The sequence below is a fragment of the Epinephelus fuscoguttatus genome, linkage group LG24, assembly GCF_011397635.1.
Source record: "Epinephelus fuscoguttatus linkage group LG24, E.fuscoguttatus.final_Chr_v1".
Classification (NCBI taxonomy): Eukaryota; Metazoa; Chordata; class Actinopteri; order Perciformes; family Serranidae; genus Epinephelus; species Epinephelus fuscoguttatus.
Genome location: NC_064775.1, coordinates 4,737,980 through 4,750,191, shown reverse-complemented (window position 1 = coordinate 4,750,191; position 12,212 = coordinate 4,737,980). Strand labels below are relative to the sequence as shown.

The 12,212-nt window shown below is 39.7% G+C and overlaps 1 protein-coding gene across 2 annotated transcripts in view; it reads right to left on the bottom strand.

Annotated features, from left to right (window-relative positions):
- Positions 1-2,425: 2,425 nt before the first annotated feature.
- The window catches only part of LOC125884883 (methyl-CpG-binding domain protein 5-like), a 50,022-nt gene continuing 40,235 nt past the window's right edge, over positions 2,426-12,212 (bottom strand). For both annotated transcript variants that reach the window (XM_049570147.1, XM_049570146.1), the window contains exons 9-10: positions 9,602-9,677; positions 2,426-9,499 (exon numbers count right to left, since the gene is read on the bottom strand). In XM_049570147.1, the coding sequence (XP_049426104.1) occupies positions 9,437-9,499; positions 9,602-9,677 (139 nt within the window). In that variant the 3' untranslated portion in view covers positions 2,426-9,436. The remainder of the gene's footprint in view (positions 9,500-9,601; positions 9,678-12,212) is intronic.

Sequence of the window (12,212 nt, the reverse complement as noted above, 5' to 3'; positions counted from 1 at the left end):
ACTGAATGGGTGTGACCTTTGACCCCTCAGGCAGCACTGCATTAAAAACTGATATGGTTATATAAAGGATATTACTGCATGGGCTCTGGGACACTTTGGAAAACCATTATTGCTAAACAACGTTAGCCGCTGCATCTACAAATGCAAGCTAATCGACTGACTCAGGCTAATTTATACAATGTAAAATGCCATAGGCTTGTGCTAATAACGTTAGCATGTTATATATGTTTGGAAAACGTGTTTAGTATAAGACAGTTGTTTTGTCAGTGAACCGTGTGAGTTGTAATGGAGCTGACTTATGTGCCGTCATCTTTGTTAAATGTTGCTGTTGTCCTGGTTTAATATGAGAAGAGGAAAAGATCGCTAGCTGCTAGGCTAATTTATACAATGTAAAATGCCATAGGCTTGTGCTAATAACGTTAGCATGTTGTATTTGTGGGGGAAATGTGTCCAGATAAAGACAAGTGTTTGTCTGTGAATGCTGCGAGTTATAGTGAAGCTGATTTGTGTACTTGTGTTTGAAACTGTCTCTATTAAGCCATGTTTAATGTGTGTTTAATGTGTGTTTTGAATAAACTAAACTTTATAGCACTTCACAGAAACCTCCACCGCCGACTAGTGTTAACGCAGTGACGCAGACACACCACAGCTCAAGTTCAAATGCACAGGTTGAGCTACAGCGACTTCATTTATATAATATAAACAAAATTAATGCCAAATGTTATTTCTTTTACCACTACGTTATATTACTGTAATATTATATGCTAAATTCAGCTTCATGTTTGGCTCAGAAATCACATTTATTCACTTCACATGGAGCTACAGTTAATACTGAATAATGCTAAATATGTGCCGAATGTGTTAGCATCTCTTAATAAGTCAGTTAATTAGAATAATAAATCAACTTCAGAAGGAGCAGATGTTACCTTAAGCTAGCTCGGACCATGTTAAAGTTAACAGTATTTTGACGGAGCAAGGCGAGCTAATTGCTAGCTTGCTAGCTACTGTAAACAAACGGTTAGCATTGAAAATCGCGGGTTTCCGGTCATCGCCGGAAGTTGCACCCATAATTCACGCAGGGTATCATGGAGCAAGGAATGATTTGCAAATCCTTTTTATAAACCTATATTCAATTAAATGCAGCACAAAGACAATATATTTACCTTCAAAAGTGATACCTTTGATCGATTTTTGTAATACATACTTTTATTTTTTAATTTAATGCCTCTATCTAGATCCAAAAAAGATGAGACAGGGGCAACAAAATGCTGGGAAAGTAGTTAGATGCTCCAAAAACACCAGTTTAAACATGTTGCAACTATTAACTTCAAAACGAGTATTATGTTTAAAAAGAAATTCAATAAAGTTTCTCAGTTTGAACATTAAATATCTTGTCTTTGGACTGTTTTCAATTGAATAAAGGTCAAAAAAGAGTTTACAAATAATTGCTTTCTGTTTTATTTACGTTATAAACAGAGTCACATCTTTTTTAGAATCTGGGTTGTATGTATTTATATTTATATATAAATGCTAAGATGACTTCTCACCGGGACATGCAATTTTGATATTCAATTGACAAATTTGGATGTGACTTCATTAGGCTCCAAAATCACGAAAGGGTATTATTTGCACCCTGTAGTGAATGAAACTAATTTTTACTATCACTGCTGGGTAAAATATGGTCAATACGTGGGCGTTCAATCAACATCTTCAAACAGTCGGTGAAAAAAAACTAACTTTTGGACCAGTTCTGAACATCTGGGAAGTTTCAAAGTTCCTTTTATAACAACTGTTCTTTCATCACTTGTTCAAAACAAGATCTCAAAAATAAGAAGGAACAAATAAATACTGCTGGTTCTCCCACAGCATTACAGTGGCCACTGCTAAACAAGCTTATCTGCTAACATTAGTAACCTAGCAACAGGTTTTTCCTCCCAATATTGTAGTTGTTTTGTGCATCAAAACAGAGCGTAAACAACTGCTCAGTAATTTATCACAATAAACTGTCGCTTCCATAAAATACATTGTTTTTATATCAGTTGTCATACAGGCAGCATAAAGTGTCCTGTCATGTTTCATTCAGAGGTTCAAAGTTCATCCAACAACAGTCTCACCACAGCATCCATTTGGCAGCTGGTCCGGAGCTGTCCATCACATCACTTGGTTTTCTTCAGCAGGTGGGGTTTGCACAGTTGATTGAACTGAGAAGCTTAAAATTTGTGTTTTTATGTCGCATTTCCAGCCTTTATCTTTTTATTCTCCTTATTAACAGGTGGTGTGCTCTGTTGTTTGCCCACTAGAGGGCAGTGTGCAACTAGAAACACGTTCACTATCCGCTACCTTTTCAAAACACAGAATAAAAACAACCTGGACACATAATCAGGAAAGAAGAAACAGGAAACATAAATACACGACACACACCAGGTTATTCAAGTAAGAGTGACCATGTTTTTAATATCTTAAACATCTGTGCAACATTGTTCAAAATGTTACATCACTGCATGACCTGTAATGTTTCACAATATTTACAAAAAAATGCTGCTTACATCAAACCATTAAAAAAAAAGTCCAAACAATCTCAAAATAATGGACTCTGACGAACTATCCCTAGCCCACATTAATGCAAAAAAGAAAAATGAACAAGAGCAATCAAGTGCACGTCATACTTCACGCAAGTCTATTTTTTGTAAAGTATATATTAGTGAGAAAATATATACTTAATTACAAGTTGAAAAATAAAATACTGACGATGAAAGGGTAGAGGAGGAGGAGGAGGAGGAGGAGGAGGGAAATAAGAGTCAAAGAGCAGGAGAAATAAAAATCACACTCACACCTCAACGCACACGCACACAATCACAGGCGAGGAGGGAAATAAAAAATAGACTGCACAGACCATCTCAAACACAAAAATGCTTTGAACTCTTGACCACAAATAACATGAAACTGATATAACAGATCCATAACACATGGGTTCCCAACGTGAATCCGGGTTCCTGCATGTCATTGCACAAAAAACAGGGTGGGTGGGGGGGAAGAAGAGGCAGAATGAACTTTACCGAAAGAGCTCATGTGTTCTCAACACCGAACATCACATTTTGAAAACGGCCGGAGGATTTCCTTGCCACAGATTACAGTAAAGACTCTGAGGTTCTTAAAGGTGTGCACACTGGAAAAAGGGGACATTTTGAAAAGGATGGATGGTATTAAAACATCTGATATTCACCTTTAAATACTGATATTTCTTAACGTTACCGGGCTTTGTTGCTACAAATTCTGCGCATTTTCAAAATGTTCTTGACTTTTTCAGTGTGCACACGACAAAATAAAAAAAAATGAATGTGTTGAGATAAGTGATCGATCTCATTCGAAGATACAGTACGACTTGTGTGCACAAAATAAATGCTGAACTTGTTTACTTGGCTGTAATTCATAGTCTGACATTAGGATATAAGGGTACATTATAAAACTAAAGTACATCTGTGGGATGCCTCGCCACAAATTACAGTAAAACCTGGTCTGGATATGTTTAAGTGTAGTGTTTTCAAGATTTAGTTGTGAGTGAGAAAGAAAATCGATTTACAAAGTAGTGTACGGTTTGGTTTTCAGGTTATCGTCAGAAACATTTTAGTGTGTCCATCAAATATTAAAGGGGAACTTTAATATTTTTCAACCTGGACCCTGGTTTTTTGTGTCTAAGCGACAAACGGAGACAACAATATTTGGAACTTCTCCACTATTGAGCAAGAGGGCCGCAGCCGCTAGCAGAGAAACAGGCTGCAATGTAAAGTCAATGGGGCAATTGTGCACTGTCGATTTATGTCTGCTACAAGTGCTTGTTTTCGCCACTGACAGGCTCTGTATTGATATTTTAAGTGTCAGACAACATGACGGAAAGGATCCTTACAGAGATAGACCTTTTTGTTTTACAAGAAACAGCAACAAAATCACTTTTGCCAAACCCACCAGACTCCATTTTTTAAAAAACCCCCGTCATTTTATAACAGTAAAACGCACTTAAAGGCGCTGTATGTAAGAATGTGGCCAAAATGGTTACTGCACTCAAATTCAAAATACTGCCGCGAGTCGTGTCCGCCCCCCCTCCCCTACAGATTCGAGGCTAACACTGCTGCCGGGATACAGCTGAGGAGGCTGCTAATGCTATGTACTGGGACACTGCTAATGCTGCTTGCCGTGCTGCTGTAGCTCAGTCGTAACTGTAACTGACGCTGAGACTCTACTGACTGCGTGACTGGTAGACGGCGGTGGGTGGCACAACAGGCCAAAACACAAATTCAAAACATAAACATGATTTGCAGACTGTAAAATATTTTTTTAAATGCGAATATTCTGGCTGTACTATTGTTGTCGGTGAGATCAGTATGTTATATGAACATTATTCCTTAGTCTCTGTGACATATTAGGAGGATTTTACGACTATTTGATTTAGATTTCTTACATATAGCTCCTTTAATTCAAAGCCGACAGAAACAAAATAAAACTCACAAAACTGTCTTGGTTATTCTTTCCACTGCTCTAACAATCACCAGCTCTGGTTTGGCTGAAATTAACCCTTAATTCACTTAGTTAGATTTGAAAACATGCTTCCTCTTTACGCGCTAAAATTACTATTTTTTTTAATGGAGTTTGGTGGGCGTGGTGATACCGACTTCAGGGCTGTTTCTGGTTAATTTAAAAAAAAAAAAAAAAAAAAGTCTGTCTCTGTAAGGACCCTTTCCATAATGTGTCAAGACACTTAAGGTGTCACACCTGCCCTGTTTGGTTCAGTTCAGTCAAACTCAAGTTTGTTTGCCCCCTAAGTACGTTCCTTCTTGAAGAGGTGGTCTCGAACTCTGGTGCGGTTGGTTTGTGGTGAGAATGTGTTCCGACCTGGATGTGGACCAACTGCAGTCACATGACACATTGTTTGGGTTAAACATGAGCATGTTACAGTCCTGGAGGATTATTAATGTGCACCTCCTCCTGTACTGCCTTAATATGCACATTCAGCACATCCAATGCATCAAAACATTGTTTTCTAGTTGGAGCCGCGTTTGCCTCGTTTTCAAACTGTATGGTTTGACTAAAATGAACAATGACAGCAATATAGTCCACGATGAGCAGCGCTAAAATCAACCTGCGTAGTTGTCCCTCCATTGTGACATTAGAAAGAGTCACATTTATCTCTTCTTCAATGTTTGGTTTACTTTCTGGATTTTTCCCACATAAAAATTGTGACCAAGCAAGACAAGCTTGTAAATGTTGTCGAGGGAACTTCGTGAGGGACCAAAGCAGGTGAACGCTAGGTCTGAAAACACCCTTAGAAGAATAGTCTGAGCCTGTCAGTGGCAAAACAAACAATTTTAGTGTACTTAAAGTGAGGGTGCACAATTGCCCCATTCGCTTTACATTGCAGCTTGTTTTGTGGCTGGTGTTTGCAGCACTATTGCTCAATACCGGACCAATTTCAAAAACTGTTGTTCCCACTAGCCACTTAGCCACAAAAACATACAAAGATGGATTCCAGGTCGAAAAATACCAAAGTCACTCTTTAAATCAAAATTAAATTTGAGCCTGGGCGTAACAGCTGTGTGTGCATGTATAAAGGTAGAGCTACAAATAAATACTACTTCATGGCTCTTAGGTGAGGACATCTGAAGATGACGAATATTGTAACCAACAAAAAGCATGTGCATGTCAGAGGAGAAAACAAATTACAGTCCAAGTTGTGAACAAAAGGTGTTGATCTTTGCCATGGATTGGTATATTGCACTTGATAACTCTGCTGTTGCTTGTTGGTTTTGATCTGGAGGAGCAGCTGCATGTGTGTGTGTGTGTGTTGAACCAGAGTTCCCAATACTGTGCATCGATTTTAAGACTGATCACGTGATGGTTTTTGCTTCGCGGCTTCAAACTCAAAAAGCATCTAGTAGTGTTAAAACTGCATTTAACATAAACGCCGCCTGCCTTTTCCAGATGTGCATATTCATAAATAGTACGGTGTCGGAGGCAGACGTTATTATATTCCTTTAACTAAGAAATCCATGATAGACACTGTGTAACAAAAACAAGTCAGAAACCTCACTGTAAAAAAACAAAAAAACAAAGTGTTATCTGTAATGCTCACTTCTTAAATAAAAGGGAACATGAGCTCTGTAACGGACTGAATACACGATCTATTCACTGTTAAAAAAACATACATATACACATATAAGGCTTGAGTTCTCAACTCTTGGTAGTATTATTGCCATCTAGCATATTTGTAAAGCTTAAAATAAATATGGAGTACTGTACATAAATAATTTACATCAATAAGCAAAATAAAAAAAAACAAAGAAACAAACACAAGGCCCCTAAACGTGAGAAATGCTGTCACTGCTTGAGTTAGTGTTTCCTCTTGATGATCTAGACTCTGAGGTTGGTTACTCTACCTAAAGCTATCGGTGTGGCAAAGACGACTACAGTCATGGAGAGACAAAATAAATCACTGTACAAACGAGCACGAGAACATGATCACAACAACCAGGTGACGTGATTCATCAATGCAGACGGTGGTTATTGGTTGTAGATGAAGGGAAAATCCACCTAAAGGCACTTTTAGGAGTCGTTTTGTGTTGCGTTCAGGCGAAGGCGGAGGTTTCGTTTTCATTCTGGGGGGGACACGAATGAAATGGGACGTTTGAGGGTCCTCTGCCAGAAAAATGTAATCATTCTGGGGATTTTTTTATGCACAAATTTATGGTGTATAAGTCTTTAATTTCGTGAAACACAAAAAAGGCGTCCTCTGCGCATGCCTAAATAATGAGGGGGACGTGTTCCCTTCACCGATGCATTCAGGGTCCACTTAATTAAACCAGGTTACTATGGTGCATGTTTACTGATAGAAACTAGTGGGGCAGGTCGCCATCTAGTGTTTGATTTCCATCATTGATTAATCTGCAGATTATTTTTTTAAAGAGTCAAGGAAAGGACAATATCATCTGCACTCTTTCGTTTTTATGTTCGTCAACAGAAACACCCACTCAGCTGTTAGTGTAAAGCAGTGACGTAGCGTAGAGCGCTGATGGTCTTGCGTAGCTATCTCACTGTCACTGGAGCATGCTGCTGCCGAAGTTTAAAGGTATCTCAAATCAACTCGTAGAGTGAGACTGAGTCTGGATTCACAAGTCGTTCTATTCAGCGGAGATCTTTACAACAATTCACTGAAAGAACAAAGCAGGCAAGCCCTACGGCATGATCCGAGTCTTCGTTTCAGCGCCTAGGTCGTTAGCTCGGAGGTTGTCATTTCCCGTAGCAAAGGGGATTTGGAAACGGTTATACGCAGATAGCAAAAGATGGAAGAATGCCAGCGGTGTGAGGTACTTATCCTGAGTAAGTGTATCACATAGAGCAGATGGGGGTCGGAAAATTGAAGCAGTTATATCGGCCTCTGACACGTTTTTTGCGCCGCAGAATACATTTTTTTCAATGGAGACGCATGGCAGGCACGCTCAACACCTGCCACAACACCGTCACAATATGCAGGCCTATGTTTGTCCCATGGACGATATTTTTGGCCTAATACACACTTGTAAACAGCGCCTGGAAGAAGATCAGCTCCGCACTCAGGATTTCTGGTAAGGAGGCTATGACACAGTGCTGGTTATGGTCGCTTAGCAACCTTGAAAGTTGCCACAGAGTAGGCACAAGAGTAGCGCCCAGCACCCGACCTCGTGTTTCCCATGCAGTTAAAGACGCAGCATGTGCACGGCCTCTAATCTCCAGGGCTGGTACCTGCGGTTATTCCACAGGCTAGTTAATAACATGTCGGGCAGGAAATCCAAAGTGTGGGATCATTTTGAGAAGGTGAAGGACGAACCCAAGGTGATATGTAAACTCATCTTCATTGGTCGACTACAAACATGATGTATCATTTGAAACATGGAAGTAGCTACATGCCCATTAGCCCATAGCGTCATTAATGGACTGTAATGATGACTATTGGTCGACTAGGAAAATTCATTGTTGTGGGAAGAAAGAACACGCAAGTTCTGACAGGAACGCCAGGAGACTCAGTTGTTAATGACGAAATTCCGAACTTTGTCCTAACTAAAACACTGCTATTTCCGCAGCATACTTTTCGCATCATGTCCTGCCTCCTGCACGCTCTACCGGTTGTTAGCATGCATTAGCTCCGAAGGCTAACTCGGCTTGTGAATGTTGCCGTCACCCTGAATGTCCCGCTCAACACTACTCAAACTTCTTGGTCAGAAACGAAACGAATAGTCTGCCAAAGACCTGATTGGTTCATTGAAATAATAGTCGAAAGATTAGTCAACAATTTCAGTAATCATTAATTGTAGCCCTGAACAAAGCTATTGCATATTTTCCGTACACTGTGCAGCCCTTTTTTTTTGCAAAACTCCTGAAATGCAGTGAACAGAAAACGACGCTTAACAGCGTAAAAGTGCCTGAAGGTGGATTTTCCTTTAAGAAATGGCAACCGTCTGCCAGTTAACAATGATCTGTAAACCCAAACTAACCACCTGCTAGCCACACTTTTGTCGCACAAAATGGCTCTCCTGTCCTGATGCATGACTTTCTGTAGCAGATGAAGATTTACCAACATACGTCCGGCCGCTCGTCATCTCCCACCCTGCTCAGGGGAACATTGAACACTTTCTGCTGGTAAAGTTCATTCTGTTGTTTTTTTTTTTTTTTTAACTCTTTTTTTTTTCCTATACAAATGAACACTTAACTGGTGTGAAGTGACGCTCGTAATGGAGAACTCATATACTCATGCCTGTTCCACTGCTGTTCCCTTACAAAACAAAACAAAACAAAAATAAACAGCACGTCTTACAGTCGATCATATAAAAGCTTTAGGCTGTATTCTTATTTATCCTATGCATGCGGCCGTACGCAACCGCATTTCTGAATAGAAACCAAGACATTGGTACACTTCTGCTTTGTTTTTGTACAATAAAAGATAAAATGTGCATTAGGTATGCTTGTACATGACATTGTACAATATTTACATACAATTCTTAATAGCATGAAATTTCAGGATTATCTATATACATATTGAAAATGTATCAGAAATATTTGGACTGTCTATTTTTCTTAAATATGTAAGGTAATGCTTGTAGCTTTTTTTTGTTTGTTTTACTATCTTATACTAGAAAAAAATAGTTAATTCAGTGAGCTGTAGACAAATTGCAACCGATGTTTTTCTCTAGTTTTTCTTTTTTTTTTTTTCTCTACAGTTAAAACTGTATCGGTGATTGGAATTTCCAGCACCTTCTGTGGTCAGTCATTAAGTCAAGTTGAGATCATGGAACAAGGATGTACCACTGAAAGTCCATGTGTAGCACCTGTGAGAGAGCTCAGATCGCATCAAGGCGGAACGGACGAAGTCTCCGAAGGCTTTGAGGACGTTCTTGGGCCGACACATTCAATGTTATCTGGATATCTTCCTCCTCTTAGGCTTGGGGAGCTTCACCTGACGATCCCTCGATGGGATCTGGGGGCAGACAGAGAAACACATGGTGACGCCTGCACGAGTCGGGAGGTGATGTCAAAAAAGCACAAGGAGGAACATGATTTCTAAGGTGTAAACACTCACTGTGCCCGACATCTTATCCAGCTCACTCATGGCCTCGTGGATAGCAGCTTCCAAGTGATTATTCAGTTTCCCCTGTCTGTTGGACATTTACATTTATACGTTATTTACATGTAAGTTCATGACAGACAGGGATACAAAGTTTTTGCCACAGACTGTATCATAGAAGTGGACATAGTGACTGTGGTTTGTGGACTACTGTTGTGAAGCCTCAAATCTGGCACTCTGGCCGTCGCCATCTTGGTTTTATGGAGCCAGATGTGACCATATTTGGATGAGAAGGTGGAGGTAGGGAGGACACACATTGCTGCGTCTCAAGGAAGCCATGGCCTAAAGCAGCGGTTCTCAAATGCTGTGCTGCTGCAGCTGATTTTAACATCGTTTTATCAGATCTACTTTTATCTTATGAACCCTCAGGTCTTCTGGCAGTGGTCTTTTAATCATCCACAATGTTAGAACAAAAACTCACGGTGAGACATCATGTCATAACTATGGTACACGTGTGTGGAACAACCTGCCTTAAGACCTGAGGGCCGCAGAGAGTGTTGAAGTTTTTAAAAGCAAACTCAAGACCTTCCTGGCTTTTAATTGAACTGTCTTTTATTTTCTTACTATTTCTCATTTATTTATTTATTTACTTATTCATTTCTAACTGTATTTTTTATTTTTATTTTTTTATTTTAATTCGTATTTATGATTATTGTGTATTCATTTATTTTTATTAATCTGTAATCCAGGTGTGCTGTTCGATTTTGTGAAAACCATAATTATTATGGCAACATTCAACTTGGCCTGTACAAAAATGATATGGATGAATTTTTTAATTGACTGTATCAGTATACTGTGCGCACCCATTTCCTAATAAAGAGGCAATCACTAGCTAAAAAAAAATGTAATTTAATTTAATTTAAAAAAACCTTCACGGGGAACCTGTTTGTTGCTGTGCGTGCGCAGGAATTAAAAGTGTGTGACACATCAAAAGCTCTGATTGGCAGCCAGTGTGAGAGATGATAACTTTTAAAAATAGCTGTGCAAATTACAACAAAGCACCAGCAAAGAGATTTTGGCGTGCCCTTTGGTGTTCCCGGCGCACATAAAGTTTGCAAACCACTGGCCTAAAGCACACCCTGCTTTATCGTCTACTTTTCTCAAAATGGGACCATAACTGAAACATTTAAAATCATGATGTATCTGAGAAGACTTCAATAGAAATGAAGACTGAGCATTAGGAAAGAAAGTTAACGGAGGTATTAAGTGAGAAACAGGGTCATCTTCTCCAAGACTAAGGGTCTTTTCACCCCTCAAAGTCCAAACTAAGATTTGTGTTTTTGTTGCACTGCACACTTTTGATCCAGTTAGTTTTGGTTTCACCTTGCAGTTATGCGAGCGCACTTAAGAACGATAAATGACATACCTATCCCATATGCCGTCGTCATCACATACGTCAGCTGTGTCTTCATATATCTGACACTGATTGGTTTGTATCCTCCCTCTTTCATCCTCTCAGAAAATATCTGAAAAGGTTTTTTTTTAGAGACATTTCTCCAACTGAGTCTTTATAAAGTCGTTAAATCAAACGTCAGTTAAACATTTGGTGTTGTCCTCCTCCTCCTCCTCCTCCTCATGTGCGACTTTGACTCATTTTGATTCTGTAATTTCGCTTCAGATCAAACTGAAACAAACTGAAAAGTCCAAACCAAACGAGGAAGGTGTGAAAGGTCCCTTGCAACCAGTGGAGTCGCCTCCTGCTGGCCATTAAACAGAGTGCAGCCAGCAGGCTAGGTCCACTTCTTTTACACAGTCTGTGGTTTTTAATATTTGGTTTCTGCAGGAACCAAAACACACTTTCAGAGCAACACCTTCAACAACAAGGTATCAATGCTATGCCGGACAAACACCGTCAAACTAATGACGGAACTGATCATTTGCTAAAGCAGCAACTGTTTAATCATCAGTTGGCACTAAAGGTGTCGAAATTCTCCACATGTTGAAGCATTATGACGGAGGCTGTAGGGTTGGGCGTTGGGATGACTGACATAATACGTCACTGGTTGTTTCACCAAGTTGTTTCGCCAACAGGACGTGCGAGAGCCACCGTTCAGTGGGGAAAAACAGCGTGTAGAGCCGGCAGATTTTCACAATGTAGTCAGTGGATTCAAGGTCCAGAGTGTGGGATGTAGTGGCATCTGGGGGTGAGGTTGGATGGATTGGCAGACTCCATGGAAGAGGATGCACCCCATAAACAGGATCATTCTAAACCTTCTATTCGATACCGAAAACATGACTCTTATTTTCTGGCGATTATAAACAAAAGAAAGCATAGCTATGACTATTATATTCAATTTTCCACCAATATAACCCCATAAATTCTACACACTGGACCTTAAAGGGTTTAGTCCAACCAAACTGGAGTTGGTGATTGTTAAACAGGAGATAAGCCAGTGGCCAGTTGGAAAATTTTCAACCAACTGCCCAACCCTCAGCTGCAGTAAGAGCTGCTTCTTTATAGTCTTTCTAAAACCAAAAAACCCCAAGAGCAAAGTCTGAGCAAAGGAATAAAGTGTGTGTTAATCTGCTCTAATGTAAGCTGTGAAACATCTGTAAACATGTGCAT